Source organism: Pseudophryne corroboree, chromosome 3 (genome assembly GCF_028390025.1).
Source record: "Pseudophryne corroboree isolate aPseCor3 chromosome 3, aPseCor3.hap2, whole genome shotgun sequence".
NCBI classification, from domain to species: Eukaryota; Metazoa; Chordata; class Amphibia; order Anura; family Myobatrachidae; genus Pseudophryne; species Pseudophryne corroboree.
The window spans coordinates 707833106-707852358 of NC_086446.1; the positions used below are offsets into that span (position 1 = coordinate 707833106).

The 19253-nt window shown below is 45.3% G+C and overlaps 1 protein-coding gene across 1 annotated transcript in view; it reads right to left on the reverse strand.

Moving 5' to 3' along the window:
* The window catches only part of LOC135056663 (alpha-2-macroglobulin-like), a 516386-nt gene that overhangs the window by 87429 nt on the left and 409704 nt on the right, over positions 1-19253 (reverse strand). Inside the window, exon 32 of the mRNA XM_063962107.1 lies at positions 6855-6945. Within this exon, the coding sequence (XP_063818177.1) occupies positions 6855-6945 (91 nt within the window). The remainder of the gene's footprint in view (positions 1-6854; positions 6946-19253) is intronic.

Consider the following 19253-nt stretch of genomic DNA (forward strand, 5'->3'; position numbering starts at 1 on the left):
ACAGGCACGAGCTGAAGACTCGGCTGTCCCACAGTCGGCATATCGTCAAATTTTTTATGTAAGGAGTCTATACGTGCACTCATTTCCTGCCATAAACTCATCCACTCAGGTGTCTGCCTCCCAGGGGGTGACATCCCTGCTAAAGGCATCTGCTCCCCCTCCACATCATTATCCTCCTCAAACATGTCGACACAGCCGTACCGACACACTCCACACACACAGGGAATGCTCAAACAGAGGACAGGACCCACAAAAAGCCCTTTGGGGGGACAGAGTAAGAGTATGCCAGCACACACCAGAGCGCTATATATATACAGGGACTAACTGAGTTATGTCCCTAATAGCTGCTTTTCAATAAAATATATATACTGCCAAATTTAATGCCCCCCCTCTCTTTTCCCTCTTACTGGTACTGTAGATTGCAGGGAAGAGCCAGGGAGCTTCCTTCCAGCAGGAGCTGTGAGGGAAAAATGGCGCCAGTGTGCTGAGGAGATAGGCTCCGCCCCTTTTTCGCGGCCTATTCTCCCGCTTTTTATGGAATTCTGGCAGGGGTATTTACCTCATATATAGCCCCTGGGGCTATATATTGAGGTATATTAGCCAGCCAAGGTGTTTTTATTGCTGCCTCAGGGCGCCCCCCCCCCCCAGCGCCCTGCACCCTCAGTGACCGGAGTGTGAAGTGTGTGAGAGGAGCAATGGCGCACAGCTGCAGTGCTGTGCGCTACCTTGGTGAAGACAGAGTCTTCATGCCGCCGATTTTCCAGACCATCTTCTTGCTTCTGGCTCTGTAAGGGGGACGGCGGCGCGGCTCCGGGACCGAACATCAAGGCTGGGCCTGCGGTCGATCCCTCTGGAGCTAATGGTGTCCAGTAGCCTAAGAAGCCCAATCCGGCTGCAAGCAGGCGAGTTCGCTTCTTCTCCCCTTAGTCCCTCGCTGCGGTGAGCCTGTTGCCAGCAGGTCTCACTGAAAATAAAAAAATCTAAGACTATTACTTTCTAAGAGCTCAGGAGAGCCCCTAGTGTGCATCCAACCTCGGCCGGGCACGAAATCTAACTGAGGCTTGGAGGAGGGTCATAGTGGGAGGGGCCAGTGCACACCAGGTAGTCTAAGATCTTTCTAGAGTGCCCAGCCTCCTTCGGAGCCCGCTATTCCCCATGGTCCTTACGGAGTTCCCAGCATCCACTAGGACGTCAGAGAAATAGCAAATAAGATATATGGGCACCAAAGACGTAGTGTAGATATCATCACAATATAAAAATGATGGAAAGTATGATAGAGTCAATGCAAGGTATATAATAAAAAAAGTCTAAAACAAATTCTAAATCTACATAAGACATTGAGTCAGTATTATGTATGAAGATATCTCATGGTGCTCAGGGTCTGGCTAGCAGATTATAAATAAAAATGATGTGTAAATAAAACAGCTTTCTCAAAAAGTACCACTATCCCGTGTCGGCAGAGGCCATATGGAGAATGACACCAGCGATCAGGGGCACTGAGTGGGGATGGGAGAGCGTACTAATTACCCGGGCACAGATCTGATGGAGGGGCCCAGTGGGTGCCCAAATCCCCTTACCTGGCAGCAGCTGCAGCTGCAGCTCTTCTCCTCAGCCTAGGAGTGCTAGGCTGCAGTGTGGCCAGGGATGTGCTTGAAAATAAAAAAAATCTATCTTTTAATCTAAGGGTGCATGACCACGCCTCCTGTGAATAGGCCACGCCCCATGAAAAGTGCCTGGGCCCAGTCAGGCTCTCTACTGCCCTGCCAGCGATCCCAAATCTGATGACAATTGTGAGCAGCATTCCTAGATGATGACTATGGATATTACATCTGCATTTGGACAGTGGTGTATTTTATCGTATATATTTCCGTGATTGAAAAAATCCCCAAACACTTCTGTGATTGTCAACTCGGGCAAAAACGGAGCTTAGTAAATTTGCACCTTAGTGTATGTAACCATCCATTATATATAATGAAAGTACTGTACTATGGGGGTCATTCTTACCTAAACACTTGCTGCAGTTCTTCGCAGCGTTCAGGTCAGAACTGCGCATGCGCCGGCACCGCAGTGCACCGGCGCATGCAAGATGGCCAACGTTGCCTAGCGATCGCCTCTGACTGATTGACAGGCACAGGCGGTTGCTGGGTGGGAGGGGGCGGCACAGCGCCGTTTGGCCGCCATTTTTAGGGCACGGTCTGGCCAACGCAGACTTGGCCGTCCTGCAAGGGGGGGGGAAGGGCGCAGCGGCTGTGTGATGTCACATGCGGGGCGGACTAGCCCTGTGCTGGGCATCCCCCCGCATGTCATGTCAGGAAAGATGATCGTAGTTGTACTAAATTTATCACAGCTACAATCAACTCGGAATGAGGGCCTTAGTGTAAAACAAATTCTACTAGCACAGTGCATTTTATTATATTCCCTTATCCATTCTGAGAAAAGTGAATCTCATTGCCCTAAAAATGCATCAGGATGTTTTTAATTATCAATATGTTTTTACTTTAAATTACAAAATTTTCCATCCACAGCATGGGGACATGTTAGAGGCCCTATCATATGGCATATCTTTTCTTTTTCTTGCATTAGCTAGGTTTGCTTTGAATTGTATACTACTGTATGTTATGCTATCAAGCTTATAAAAACATATTTTGTTTATGTAACTGAAAAGTAACTGTTTCTGAAATCTGAAATTGTGCAAGAGGCTTGTCTTTAGCCGCATACACACTGGCAGATATGAAATAACGATATGAACGATAACAATACGTTGTGATCGATATATCATTCATATCGGCCAGTGTGTATGGGTTAACGATGCGCGCACCCGCAGGTCGTTTCAGGGGTGTAGCAAGGGTGGCTCCGGTGGAGCGCAAGCTCCAGGCGCTGAAAAAGTTAGAGGGCGCACTGTCACCCACCACCCCACATTCCCGCAGTCCACTGTACTGGCAGCCCCAGAGCAGGAGGAGAAGAATCAGGGGGGTGCACACTGACTAGGAGACTAGGTAGGGAACAGGGCAGGCCAGAGTCGACAGCAGGAGACACTGACAGCTGGCACATGCTGGAGCTCTGCCACCCTCTTTATAGTGCTGTGAGGCAGTAATGTTAACCATTACACCGTCTGCACTGCCATTCCCCTAAATTGTTGTTGCAAGCCTTCGGCACGCACTGACCCTATTTTAAACATAGGGGGCACCCAAAGGAAACTTTCGCACTGAGCTCCATATGGTCTAGAACCGACACTGTCACCAATTTAGGATTTTTAAATATTGTTTATTTTCAAATGTAACATGCCACCACATGTTGGCTAGGCCCCCAATTCAGTACAGGGGAGGGGAGCGCCAAAACCTTGCTCTGGGCCTATGGCGCCTAGCTACACCTCTGGTTGTTCTCGTTCATCCATCATCCACCGAACGTACAGCTCAATGTTAACAATATCTTTGAGCTGCATGTTCGAGGAGTGAGGGGGATGACGTTACTGAACGATATCGTACATCGATATCATTCAGTGTGTATGCACTGGCGATCTCCCTTAAACACCAAAAGTGAGCTGCTTTCAGCTCAGAATCGCCCAGTGTGTATGGGCCTTTACCGAAAAGTACCCCCTTTAAAGGTGGTCTTGCTCAAACCTGAGAGATTGTGTAAAAGTTCAATTTTCCAAGTAAATCGCAAAAGCTCTGTCCGATATACCTGCTTAGGCCCTGTTTAACTGCCCAAAGAAGTGAAGAACCTCAGTGAAACGCATTGTATTGGATTGTTCTCTAAGGGTCAACGTTTTCAGTCTGCCCATGTGTCCAAGCCGCACTGCGTGTGCGTCCCAGATGGTTACCACAGAAAGACGCAGATCGAAATTGCATGTACTGTAGATATGAACTATTTTGATGGGTGTTTCTGGGAGGGTGGCTAGCCAGATGCAGATGTGTCACCAAAGACATTGTTTTATTCTTTCACTAGCGTTTGCCTGCAGCTTCGCTTGTGTGGATGTCTATTATTGCTCACTGGAACTAATATTACCAAAACAATAAAGCCATCTAATATTGTAATATATATTTTATATTGTACATATTGGTCACAAAATTTCTTTGTAAACAGTATTTGCAGTTTTTCATGAACAAGCTAAGTAAACCTGCCCATGGGAGAAGCAGCTGGTCCTGAGATCTACAGGTCCTGCAGCCTCGAGTATTTGCCCCTGCGATTTGTTGATCGCCATAGGGAAGCAGATGGTTACAGGAAACTGCAGGCACTTGAACTGAAAAGGAAAATTGTTGGGGATAAGGAGTATATGTGGAATAAACACAGCCTCACCTGCGCCACATCCCGTTAGTCACTGTAAGTCGGGTTCCATTGCATAACTTGGGTATAGTCAAGTTCCGCAGAAGCATGATCAGAACACCAACTTTCAGTACAAGTGTCAAGCGACTGGTTTTTCCTTTATTGCTCCCCTCTCTGATGTCATACATACCTCAGTTTCTTTCTAGGTCACTAAGCTATACAATAGTGAAAAACGCGATTCAAATGCACGTTTTTGATGCCGGAACAAACAGACAGATAGACATGCAAAAATGCAGATTTTTTTTTTTCATCTCCATAGTCCATAAACAGTTCCTAGAAGTATATTTGTCAAAAAAATTGCTCTGAACCGTCACAACCCTTACAGTTTTATTATACAGTATGTATAGGTTTATGTTTTTTTATTGTTTGTTTCTGGGGGGTTTTAGTGTTATACTGCACAAACTATTTTTAAAATACTTTAATTTCAATTATTACTAGTACTGAAATGTTTTGATTGACACTATTTGATATATTCTGATCATTTGATACTGATTTTCTTTTATATGGAATTACATTATCTACTGTTTATTACATTATGAGGAGTTACACGGAATTATTCCTAACTAACTGCTCTACCCGTTCTTCACACAAGAGTTTCTGATTTTCACGGTTGTAAATATAAATAAGTGTTAAAGATTTGGTAAATCTATAGAGATGTAATTTGAGACGTCTTAATGTAAGTAAATATTAATCCATGGTTCTTGGCATTACCCGAGGAGCACCCGTAGCAGATAATGTAAAAAGTGACAGGATCATTTTTGTAGTTTATTAAATTCTACCCACTGGAGGAGCAATCCAAATTTTGATCCGAATGTCTGTCTGGGCGTTATTGTTCACGCAACGCAAGTCACACATCGATGATGAGGAATTATGTAAACCCCCTTTTCATCCCCTTAGGGGAGATTTATTAAAATTCTAATTACATAGTTTTCCTATTTCCCACCTGAAGAATACCTTTGTTAAATTTCAGCTTCCTAACATATCGGGAAGTAAGAGAAATAGTGATGAGTGAGTGAGTGAGTGAGTGAGTGAGTGAGTGAGTGAGTGAGTGAGGGCTTTCGCATTTATATATACAGTATAGATGACTACAAAAGAAGTCTGAACACTCCAGGATAACATATTGTTTCTGTCTGTAACTTTCATTGTTTTATAAACATTGCTGAATTTTATTATTCAAACTAAATAAGATGAGAAAACATTTTTACTGGCAATCAGCTAATTTTTCTGTGAGTAACAAAATGTTGCATATTTAGTTTGTGTATACCACGTTAGTGGTACAGAAGTTTTATGTCAGTTGTGTCCATTCCAGAACAGTGTCGGGGTACTTTTTCTCCAAATGTATACCTCTGGTGATGTGGGGAAGCTCATTTTCCGTCCCCCGAAGACTGTAGGCACCAGAGACCAACCTACCCCAATAAAACTATTTTGCAATAAATGATACCTAATAAGGTAATGTTTTTCTTATAGTACAATATAACTTCCGACATAGCAGCCCCTTTTCTTTGACTTGCCAATATTGTCAGCCCTGACAGCAAAATACAAACAGCAGGCTTCCAAGTCTGAGGATCTACAACTAATTTAGGGGGAGATGTACTAAGTGATAAAAGTAGAGAAGTGAGCCAGTGGAGAAGTTGCCCATAGCCAGGAGCGGTTCTTGGTGCGGGCAAGCAGTGCCTGCGCCCGGGGCGCTGCGGCGTGAGGGAGCAGCCGCAGTCACCCCGCAGGTGCCCGCCGCCTACCCGTACCCCGCTCCCCGGCTGCAGCAGATGCCGTGGGCTGTGTGGGCGTCCGCTGCAGCCTGCGCACCTGTCAGACACTAAAGGTCATTATTGACCTCTAGTGTCTGTGCGGTGCTGCTATGGGAGAGACGTCATGACGTCCCTCCCATAGAGAGGAGCCGCGGGCGGCCAGACGGAGCAGCGGTCGGAAAGCAGGAGCGTGGCAGTGGTAAGTATTGGGGGGATATTTTTGTGTGTGTTTGTAAGCGGCTACTAAGGGGCACAGCGACAGGGGGCACAGTGACAGGGGGCACAACTACTGGGGCAAATCTACTGGGGGCATAGCTATAGGTGGCACAACTACTGGGGCAAATCTACTGGGGGCATAGCCACAGGGGGCAAATCTACTGGGGGTACAGCTACTGGGGGCATAGCTACAGGGGGCAAATCTACTGGGGGCACAACTACTTAGGGCATAACTGTGGCCACACCCCTCCCCTATGAAGCCACGCCCATATTTTGTGCAGCACGCCTTTGGCGCGCACTAACTGCCGCTGGGGGGTGTCAGTGGACTGGGCGCCACAGGGTGTAGACCCGGCCCTGCTCATGGCAACCAATCAGCATTGATGTAACATTTATCATTTGCATACTATACAAGTATACAGAGCAGCTGATGGGATTATTACATTATGAGGAGTTACACAGTTGCCATTTGCAACTTCTCCACTGGCTCACTTCTGCACCTTTATCACTGCTTACTACATCTCCCCCTTAAAGAGTTACACGAATAACTGACTGAATTATGTTTCTCACCTTATTTACACTTGTCTCATCAAAGTGAAATCCAGACAGAAACTCCACCATAATCACCGCCATGTTGGTCTCATTACGTCTTCCTGAGTATCTACAACATAACAGAAGAGTAAAATGAATGAGCTCTAAATTCATGGAGGAAAAAAGTACCAAGTAAACACAGGTGGTGGTTAGGGTTGTATTCCAGTGAAGACAACTGCTTGGCCCACCAGTCTTCAATCTGAAGTTAAAGTATGAATTAGATACCACATCTAGTCTTTACCTTCACAGCAACCCAACTAAGATGTTAAATTTGCTGCTGGTTATCATTATATGCAACTGTCAAGTTCATTATGCACATACGGCATGATTCATGTTTGTAAGTAAAGCAAAAAAGCAAACAACTGAGCAAAACCATGTTGCACTGCAGGTGGGGCAGATGTAACATGTGCAGAGAGATTTAGATTTGAGGAAGCACGGCATTTCCAGTGATTTTCTCCCCATCCTGCCTGCTTTACTAGGATGCAGCTGGGATGTGGGAGGTCTGCCTACTCCTGTGGGGGTGCGGGTGAAAACCCGAAAAAACAGGAGTCTTGCACAAATTCTGAGAGAGTAGGCAAGGCAAGTATGTACTGGGTGGAAGATGTACAGAGCCTTTGCTATCTCCTGCACATGTATCATCTTCCCAAATATTACTAGAAACATGGTGCCAGCCATAGACTGTAGGCAGGGGCACTGGTTGGAGGAGGGGGACTCTGCACATGGAACTTCCCAGGTGTTAGTACACCCGTGGAGACAGACACAAGTAGGGAAAGGGACAGCCGCACAGAACACTTCCTGTGCCTTTTCATGGTTTTGAGTGAAAAAGACTGTCCACAAAGAACACCCCATAAACAAAATATAACCTTTAAACGGTCATTACTTTGTAGACATAACTCTCAATACACCGGCTAAGATATACTGTATTTTGGAGATGAAAGTTACAGGTAAATGAAAATGCAATATATCTATAAAATATGCATTTTAGTGGCATATTGGGCATTATTGTAAAAATAGCAAATAAAACAAGTTTCTCAGTAATCAATATTTCTCATACGTCCTAGAGGATGCTGGGGTCACATTAAGAACCATGGGGTATAGACGGGATCCGCAGGAGACATGGGCACTTTAAGACTTTGAAAGGGTGTGAACTGGCTCCTCCCTCTGTGCCCCTCCTCCAGACCCCAGTTTTAGATTTGTGCCCAGTGAGACTGGATGCACTACAGGGGAGCTCTACTGAGTTTCTCTGAAAAGACTTATGTTAGGTTTTTTTATTTTCATGGAGGCTGCTGGCAACAGTCTCCCTGCTTCATGGGACTTAGGGGAGAGAAGAATGACCAACTTCTAGTGAGTTCAATGGCTCTGCTTCTAGCTGACAGGACACCATTAGCTCCTGAGGGTGCTGAACGCTGGGTACGCCTAGATGCTCACTCCCGCAGCCTGCCGTCACCCCCTTACAGAGCCAGAAGTCAGAAGATAGGTGAGTAGCAGAAGAACAGAAGACTTCTTCTCCAGTGACAGCTTTCTGAGGTACCGCGCAGCGAGCGGAACGCTGCGCGCCATGCTCCCACACAAACACAGGCACTGCAGGGTGCAGGGGAGCCCTGGGCAGCATACTATCCTCACAAAAGGCTGGCAAAAGCGGACATTAGTGCCTGGGCACTGTCCTTACCCCGCCAGCGTTATTAATTATTTATTTCCCGATGGGACTGAAGCGCGCCACTACGGCAGCGGGGCTTCTTCCTCACCTCACCAGCACATTGCTTGGCGCCATATTCTCTCCTCAGAGAGACACTGGTCCTTCCTTCACTGCTGACAAGATCAGGGTGCAAAACAATATATAAAGCGCTACAAGTCTGTCACTATAAAGTTTATTATTCCGTGACTGTGTATTTTTGGCGCTGGGTTGTGAGCTGACAAATTCTCTGTGTTCCTACGACAGATTTACTGTGGGTCTGTCCCCCATAGGCCGGTGTGTCTGTGGGTAATTGGTACATGTGTGTCAACATATAGGTGGCTGAGTATTTTTCCCAAGAGGAAACTACACTGCTCAAAAAAATAAAGGGAACACTAAAATAACACATCCTAGATCTGAATGGATGAAATATTCTTATTAAATACTTTGTTCTTTACATAGTTGAATGTGCTGACAACAAAATCCCACAAAAATTATCAATGGAAATCAAATTTATTAACCCATGGAGGTCAGGATTTGGAGTCACACTCAAAATTAAAGTGGAAAAACACACTACAGGCTGATCCAACTTTGATGTAATGTCCTTAAAACAAGTCAAAATGAGGCTCAGTAGTGTGTGTGGCCTCCACGTGCCCGTATGACCTCCCTACAACCCACACAAGTGGCTCAGGTAGTGCAGCTCATCCAGGATGGCACATCAATGCGAGCTGTGGCAAGAATGTTTGCTGTGTCTGTCAGCGTAGTGTCCAGAGCATGGAGGCGCTACCAGGAGACAGGCCAGTACATCAGGAAACATGGAGGAGGCCGTAGGAGGGCAACAACCCAGCAGCAGGACCGCTACCTCCGCCTTTGTGCAAGGAGGAACAGGAGGAGCACTGCCAGAGCCCTGCAAAATGACCTCCAGCAAGCCACAAATGTGCATGTGTCTACTCAACCGATCAGAAACAGACTCCATGAGGGTGGTATGAGGGCCCGTCGTCCACAGGTGTGGGTTGTGCTTACAGCCCAACACCGTGCAGGACGTTTGGCATTTGCCAGAGAACACCAAGATTGGCAAATTCGCCACTGGCGCCCTGTGCTCTTCACAGATGAAATCAGGTTCTCACTGAGCACATGTGACAGACGTGACAGAGACTGGAGACGCCAAGGAGAACGTTCTGCTGCCTGCAACATCCTCCAGCATGACCGGTTTGGCCCGCCCGTTCCCCAGACCTGAAACCAATTTCATTCATTCAGATCTAGGATGTGTTATTTTAGTGTTCCCGTTATTTTTTTGAGCAGTGTATATTAGGGACGCAGACATGTGATGGGGTGACCCTGTCTGCACCACCAATAACTGACTGGGTGAAGGTTTGAATAATATTGTGATTCATATCAAAGTAAGGTTGGATAACTCTGTGTCCCAGACACAGACGTAGAGAAAATCTATGGAGGATGTGATGTTCATGACTATGCTTCCTTTCCCTCAAGCCCCTCGGGGTCGCAAAAATGTTATTTGCCCAGTTACTACACACTGATACCGACACAGATACTGATTCCTATGTCGACCATAATGTTTCCTGATTAGATCCAATATTGGCAAAGAGCATTCAGTACATGATTGTAAATATTAAGGACGTATTAACGTCACTGAGGACCCTGCTGCTTCCTGCAAAAGGGTTTATATATGTATATATATCTATCTATATATATATATATAGATATATATATATATAGAGAGAGAGAGAGTTATAATAAAAGCTGAGGTAATGTTCCTCCATCTCATGTGCTGAACGCTCTGTTTGGGAAAGTCTGGGTCAGCCCGGACAAGATGGTTTCAAATCCCCAAGAGGATTCCGGTTGTTTATTCCTTTCCCGCCGCAGACAGAATAAAGTGAGAGTCACCCCCTGTTCTGCACGGGGCCCTGTCACAAATCCAGCGGATCGTATGCAGGAAGCTACGTTATATTCTAGTTATGTAACCACGGGTACGTTACTTAGACCTACCAGTACATACACATAGGTTAGTAGTAATATTCAAAAGAAAATGGTCGGCTACCTTGTAGAGAGATACTCCTTACGTTGGGTCATATCAAGGAAGGAGGGCGTTGTGGATTCACCAATGGAATACTGAGGCTGACTCCAAGAAGAAATGGAGTCTCTTCCCTATGAAGGTGAAGCCTGGTTTGGTGACAGCCTAGTTAATTTGATTTCGGTAGCTGCCGCAGGTAAGTCAACCTGCTTGGCTTATGTTCCCTCACATCGGAGGAAGACGCATCATTATCGGATGCCGTCATTTCAGCCCAATAGATAAACAAGAAGTTAAGATTCCCCTTTCTTTGCAGGTAGGGGAAGGAGAAGAGAGAAGAGGTCCAAGCCTATTCAGCATCACAGGAGCAGAAATCATCCTTTGCTTCTGCCAAATCCACCGCATGACGCTGGAGCTTTCTTGCGGGAGCCCGCACAGTCAGTCCTGGATTCATCCGGACCTGGACCTGTGGGTTTTACAAATAGTGTCCCAAGGGTACAAACTGGAGTTTCAAGACTTTCCCTATCACTGATTTTTCAAATCGGCATTACCAGTTCTCCTCCGGACAGGGAGGTAGTATGCAACGCAATACAAAAGTTGTGTCAGACTCAGGTCATTGGCCCTCATTCCGAGTTGTTCGCTCGCAAGCTGCTTTTAGCAGCTTTGCACACGCTAAGCCGCCGCCTACTGGGAGTGAATCTTAGCTTATCAAAATTGCGACCGAAAGATTCGCAATATTGTGAAAAGACTTCTCTGTGCAGTTTCTGAGTAGCTCGAGACTTACTCCTACACTGCGATCAGTTCAGTGCTTGTCGTTCCTGGTTTGACGTCACAAACACACCCAGCGTTCGCCCAGACAATCCTCCGTTTCTCCAGCCACTCCCGCGTTTTTCCCAGAAACGGTAGCGTTTTTTCGCACACACCCATAAAACGGCCAGTTTCCGCCCAGAAACACCCACTTCCTGTCAATCACATTACGATCACCAGAACGAAGAAAAAACCTTGTAATGCCGTGAGTACCGTGAATACCTAACTGCATAGCAAATTTACTTGGCGCAGTTGCACTGCGGACATTGCGCATGCGCATTAGCGACTAATCGCTCCGTTGCGAGAAAAATATAACGAACGAACAACTCGGAATGACCCCCATTGTCCTGGTTCCCCCGTCACAACAGGGAGAAGACTTTTATTCAAGCCTCTTCGTGGTCCCAAAGCCGGACGGCTCGGTTAGACCAATCCTAAATCTGAAATCCCTCAATTTCTACCTAAAGAAATTCAAATCCAAGATGGAATCTCTCAGGGCAGTGATCTCCAGAATGGAGGAAGGAGATTTCATGGTTTCGGTAGACATAAAGGATGCCTACTTACATGTTCCCATTTCTTCTGCATCAAGCTTACCTGAGATTTGCAATTTCGGATAGTCACTACCAATTTCAGACGTTGCCGTTTGGTCTGTCCACGGCTCCGAGGATTTTCACCAGGGTGATGGTGGAGATGATGGTTCTCCTTCGCAAGCAAGGAGTCATAATTATCCCGTACTTGGATGATCTCCTGATAAAGGCGAAATCCAGTGACCAGTTGGTGCAAAACTTTGCACTCTCCTTGACAGTTCTTCAAGAACATGGTTGGCTCCTGAACTTGCCAAAATCACAGTTGGTCCCAACGATGCGGTTGTCGTTTTTGGGAATGATACTGGACACAGAACTACAGAGGGTTTTTCTTCCAGTGGAAAAAGGCTCTGGGGATCCAGAGTCTGGTCAAGCAAATTCTGAAACCAGCAAGAGTGTCAATACATCAATGCATTCGGTTGCTGGGGAAGTTGGTTGCGGCCTACGAGGCCATTCAGTTGGCAGGTTCCATGCCAGAGTGTTCCAGTGGGACCTGTTGGACAAGTGGTCCGGATCCCACCTACACAGGCACCGGAGGATAATCCTGTCTTCCAAGACCAGAATCTCACTCCTGTGGTAGCTGCACAACTCTCACCTCCTAGAGGGGCGCAGGTTTGGGATCCAGGACTGGATCCTAGTGACCACGGATGCAAGCCTCCGAGGTTGGGGAGCAGTCACACAGGGGGGAAAACTTCCAAGGAAGATGGTCAAGTCAGGAAACTTGTCTCCACATAAACGTTCTGGAGTTAAGGGCCATTTACAACGGCCTTCTACAAGCGGAACATCTTCTTCGAGATCTGCCCGTACTGATCCAGTCGGACAATGTACCAGCAGTAGCATACATAAACCATCAGGGCGGTACGAAAAGCAGAGTGGCGATGGCAGAACCACAAAGATTCTCCGCTGGGCGGAAAAGCATACAAATGCTCTGTCAGCGATCTTCATTCCAGGAGTAGACAAATGGGAAGCAGACTTCCTCAGCAGACACGGTCTCCATCCAGGAGAGTGGGACCTCCTCCAAGAAGTCTTCACAGAGGTGACAAGTCGTTGGGGAGTTCCTCAAGTAGACATGATGGCATCTCGTCTCAACAAGAAGCTTCAGAGATATTGTTCCAGGTCAAGGGACCCTCAAGCAATAGCAGTGGATGCACTGGTGTCACCGTGGGTGTTTCAGTCGGTGTATGTATTCCCTTCACTTTCCTCTCATACCAAAAGTTCTAAAGATCATAAGAAGAACAAAGATTCGAGCGATCCTCATTGTCCCAGATTGGCCAAAGAGGGCTTGGTATCCAGATCTTCAGGAATTACTCATAGGAGATCAATGGCCTCTTCCTCTGCGCGAGGACCTGTTACAGCAGGGGCCGTGCGAGTATCAAGATTTACCGCGGCTCCGTTTGACGGCAGGGCGGTTGAATGCCAAATCCTAGCCAGTAAGGATATTACCAGTGAAGTCATTCCCACACTTATTCAGGCTAGAAAGGGGTAACGTCTAAAACATTACCACCGTATTTGGAGAAAATATATTTCTTGGTGTGAATTCAAGAAGGCTCCTACGGAGGAGTTACAGCTAGGACGTTTTCTCCACTTTCCATAAGCAGGTGTGGATGCGGGCCTAAAGCTGGGCTCAATTAAGGTAAAGATTTCAGCCTTATCGGATTTCTTTCAGAAACAATTGGCCTCCCTTCCAGAAGTTCAGACTTTCGTGAAAGGCGTGTTGCACATCCAACCTCCATTTGTGCCTTCAGTGGCACCATGGGATCTTCATGTGGTGTTGCAGTTCCTTCGATCACATTGGTTTGAACCTTTGCAGAAGGTGGAGTTGAAGTTCCTCACTTGGAAAGTGGTCATCCGGTTGGCCTTGGCATCTGCAAGGCGGGTGTCTGAGTTAGCGGCCTTGTCTCACAAGAGCCCTTATTTGATCTTCCATGAAGATAGAGCAGACTTGTGGACACGTCCACAATTCCTGCCGAAGGTGGTTTCTTCCTTCCACTTGAACCAACCTATTGTGGTGCCTGTGGCTACTGACGCCTTTGCGGAGTTAAAGTCTCTGCATGTGGTCAGAGTTTTGAAAATTTATGTTGCCAGAACGGCTCAGATTAGGAAAACAGGCTCTGTTTGTCCTGTTTACTCCCAACATGATTGGGTGTCCTGCTTCCAAGCAGACCGTTGCGCGCTGGATCTGTGGTACGATTCAGCATGCTCATTCTACGGCAGGATTGCCGTTACCGAAATAGGTGAAGGCCCATTCTACTAGAAAGGTGGGCTCGTCCTGGGCGGATGCCAGGGGGGTCTCGGCATTGCAACTTTGCCGAGCAGCTATTTAGCAAACACTTTTGCTAAGTTTTACAAGTTTGATACCTTGGCTGATGTTGACCTCAAGTTTGGTCATTCAGTGCTGCAGTGTCGTCTGCACTCTCCCGCCCGTTCTAGAGCTTTGGTATAACCCCATGGTTCTTAATGTGACCCTAGCATCCTCTAGGACGTATGAGAAAATAGGATTTTAATTCCTACCGGTAAATCCTTTTCTCTTAGTCCATAGAGGATGCTGGGCGCCCGTCCCAGTGCGTACTGTATCTGCAGTTATAAATTGTGGTTACACACAGGTTGTGTTACGGTTCTGGTCAGCATGTTGCTGCAATTGTTCATGCCGTTGGCTTGTATTCTGTTGAATGCCACGTTCTGCGGCATGCTGGAGGTGTGAGCTGGTAAGATGCTCACCTTGGTTCAACAATAAATCCTTTCCTCGAAATGTCCGTCTCCCTGGGCACATTTCCTTAAACTGGGGTCTGGAGGAGGGGCATAGAGGGAGGAGCCAGGGCACACCCTTTGAAAGTCTTAAAGTGCCCATGTCTCCTGCGGATCCCGTCTATAGCCCGTGGTTCTTAATGTGACCCCAGCATCCTCTACGGACTAAGAGAAAAGGATTTACCGGTAGGTATTAAAATCCTATTTTTATATATTATATATTTATATATTCTGCCATTGTTCATTCACTTAATATTAAGTCTTATACTTAATGTGACAGCAGATATTGCATGAATACTGGCTCTGGTTTAGGTCATTCGGAAAAAAACCTCTCTATTTTGGTCATGCACTTTATATGAATCCAGTGTGGTCAGGTGCATGTTACATTAAGTAAACCAAACGTCACTTATCAAAGTAACAGCTGATAGCTATTAACAACAGTGATCTTCATTTCCTATCAGTGGTGTAAGTTCGAACCAGTTGCCCGGAGGCAAGAAAAATATTGGTGCCCCCCACCCATATATATATTTATATATATATATATATATATAGAGAGAGAGAGAGAGAGATACAGTGCATCCGGAAAGTATTCACAGCGCTTCACTTTTTCCACATTTTGTTATGTTACAGCCTTATTCTAAAATGGAATTAACTTCCTTTTCCCCTCAAAATTCTACACACAATACCACATAATGACAACGTGAAAAAAGTTTTTTTTGTGATTTTTGCAAATGTATTAAAAACAAAAAACTAAGAAATCATATGTACATAAGTATTCACAGCCTTTGCCACACATGACAGTGCATGTCTGAGCACAAACCAAGCATGAAGTCAAAGGAATTGTCTGTAGACCTCTGAGACAGGATTGTCTCGAGGCACAAATCTGGGAAAGGGTACAGAAAAATATCTGCTGCTTTGAAGATCACAATGAGCACAGTGGCCTCCAGCATCCGTAAACAGAAAAAGTTCGGAACCACCAGGACTCTTCCTAGAGCTGGCCGGTCATCTAAACTGAGCGATCGGGGGAGAAGGGCATTAGTCAGGGAGGTGACCAAGAACCCAATGGTCACTCTGTCAGAGCTACAGCATTCCTCTGTGGAGAGAGGAGAACCTTCCAGAAGGACAACCATCTCTGCAGCAATCCACTAATCAGGCCTGTATGGTAGAGTGGCCAGACGAAAGCCATTCCTTAGTAAAAAGCACATGGCAGCCCTCCTGGAGTTTGCCAAAATGCACCTGAAGGACTCTCAGACCATGAGAAACAAAATTCTCTGGTCTGATGAGACAAAGATTGAACTCTTTGGCGTGAATGCCAGGCGTCATGTTTGGAGGAAACCAGGCACCACTCATGACCAGGCCAATACCATACCTACAGTGAAGCATGGTGGTGACAGCACCATGCTGTGGGGATGTTTTTCAGCGGCAGGAACTGGGAGATTAGTCAGGATAGAGGGAAAGATGAATGCAGCAATGTACAGAGACATCCTGGATGAAAACCTGCTCCATAGCGCTCTTGACCTCAGACTGGGGCGACAGGTCATCTTTCAGCAGGACAACGACCCTAAGCACATAGCCAAGATATCAAAGGAGTGGCTTCAGGACAACTCTGTGAATGTCCATGAGTGGCCCAGCCAGAGCCCAGACTTGAATCCGATTGAACATCTCTGGAGAGATCTGAAAATGACTGTGCACTGATGCTTCCCATCCAACCTGATGGCGCTTGAGAGGTGCTACAAAGATGAATGGGCTAAACTGCCCAAAGATACAGTAGGTGTGCCAAGCTTGTGGCATCATATTCAAAAAGAATTGAGGCTGTAATTGCTGCCAAAGGTGCATCAACAAAGTATTCAGCAAAGGCTGTGAATACATATGTACATGTGATTTCTTAGTTTATTATTTTTAATAAATTTGCACAAAAAAATACTTTTTTCACATTGTCATTATGGGGTATTGTGTGTAGAATTTTGAGGGGAAAAATGAATTTATTCCAGTTTGGAATAAGGCTGTAACATAACAAAATGTGGAAAAAGTGAAGCGCTGTGAATACTTTCCGGAACCACTATATATTTATATATATAAAAAAATAAAATATATATATATATATGTGTATATATATATATATGTATGTATATATATATATATATATATATATATATATATTTACACACACACACACACACACACACACAGCTACCAAAGGTACGGCTCTCTCAAGCATTCAGTAATGGTCCAGGTGCCCGAATAAGTACAAGTCTATAAAGCTGGATATGCTGTGGTAACAAGTGTGTTTCTTTCTGTGAGTGCCGTACCTCCGGTTCTTTATATACTTGTACTAGTGCGGGCACCCGGACCATTACTGAATGGGAGAGCCGGACCTTTAGTAACTGTGTATATATATATACACTGCTCAAAAAAATAAAGGGAACACTAAAATAACACATCCTAGATCTGAATGAATGAAATATTCTTATTAAATACTTTGTTCTTTACATAGTTGAATGTGCTGACAACAAAATCACACAAAAATTATCAATGGAAATCAAATTTATTAACCCATGGAGGTCTGGATTTGGAGTCACCCTCAAAATTAAAGTGGAAAAACACACTACAGGCTGATCCAACTTTGATGTAATGTCCTTCAAACAAGTCAAAATGAGGCTCACTAGTGTGTGTGGCCTCCACGTGCCTGTATGAAAAACTAAGAAATCACATGTACATAAGTATTCACAGCCTTTGCTCAGTACTTTGTTGATGCACCTTTGGCCGCAATTACAGCCTCAAGTCTTTTTGAATATGATGCCACAAGCTTGGCACACCTATTTTTGGGTACTCCAGTAAATCTGTAGGAACATCTCAAGGAAGATCAGTGGAAACTGGATGCACCTGAGCTCAATTTTGAGCTTCATGGCAAAGGCTGTGAATACTTATGTACATGTGATTTCTTAGTTTTTTATTTTTAATAAATTTGCAAAAATCTAAAAAAAAAAAACTTTTTTCACATTGTCATTATGGGGTATTGTGTGTAGAATTTTGAGGACAAAAAATAATTTTATCCATTTTGGAATAAGGCTGTAACATAACAAACTATGGAAAAAGTGAAGCGCTGTGAATACTTTCCGGATGCACTGTATGTAGTGTGCAGCCACAGACTACGTGGATCTGCTCAGTCACTCACAATGCTGATTATTTCTCTGACAATTATTTTACAAGTGCCATACCCAAGATAGGAAACCCACGACCTATTACACTGGAAACAAGCACCTTACTGATGGAACTATTTGCTCCTGTATAGGAAGCATGAGAATTCTAACTATATAAAGTTACTTGTATACTTGTAATTTTTAGAGAAGTAACTTCATATAGTTAGAATTCTCATACTTCCTATACAGGAACAAATAGCTTCGTCAGTGAGGTGTCTGCTTCCAGTGTAATAGGTCGTGAGTTCTAATCCTGGGTATAACACTTGTAAAATGTGTATCTACAGTATAATAAAGACGGTGTAACTTTCAAGGTGCAGGGAGGAAGAGATATCTGCGGCTATCAATGAACTAATTGCTTGGCGTCACTGTACACATGGAACAGAAGGAGAGGTGGCACCCTACAGAGCAGGATCCCAGCAGCAGCAGACTCCGTTGTCTCCCACAGTTATGCATCTGATTAACTTTCAATGTGTGTGTTCAATATGAATACTAAGGGGTATATTTTACTAGAGATGTGCGGCGGACACTTTTTGGGTTTTGTGTTGTGGTTTTGGATCTGGATCCCTACTCGTGTTTTGGATCTGGATAGGTTTTGCCAAAACCACCCTTTCGGGTTTTGGTTTTGGATCTGGATGTTTTTTTGAAAAAAACATAAAAACAGCTAAAATCAAAGAATTTGGGGGTATTTTTGATTCTACGGTATTATTACCCTCAAAAACATTCATTTCCACTCATTTCCAGTCTATTCTGAACACCTCACACCTCACAATATTGTTTTTCGGCCAAAAGGTTGCACAGAGGTAGCTGGATGACTAAGCTAAGCGACACAAGTGGACGGCACAAACACGTGGCCCATCTAGGAGTGGCACTGCAGTGTCAGACATGATGGAAGTTTTAAAAACTAGGCCCCAAAGAGCACATAATGCAAAGAAAAAAAAAGAGATGCACCGAGGTCGCTGGATGACTAAGCTAAGTGACACAAGTGGGCGGCACAAACAGCTGGCCCATCTAGGAGTGGCACTGCAGTGTCAGACAGGATGGCAGTTTTAAAAACTAGGCCCCAAATAGCACATAATGCAAAGCAAAAAAGATGTGCAACAAGGTAGCTGGATGACTAAGCTAAGCGACCCAAGTGGGTGGCTGAAACACCTGGCCCATCTAGGAGTGGCACTGCAGTGTCAGACAGGATGGCAGTTTTAAAAACTAGGCCCCAAAGAGTACATAATGCAAAGAAAAAAAGAGGTGCACCGAGGTCGCTGAATGACTAAGCTAAGCGACACATGTGGGCGGCAAAAACACCTGGCCCATCTAGGAGTGGCACTGCAGTGTCAGACAGGATGGCAG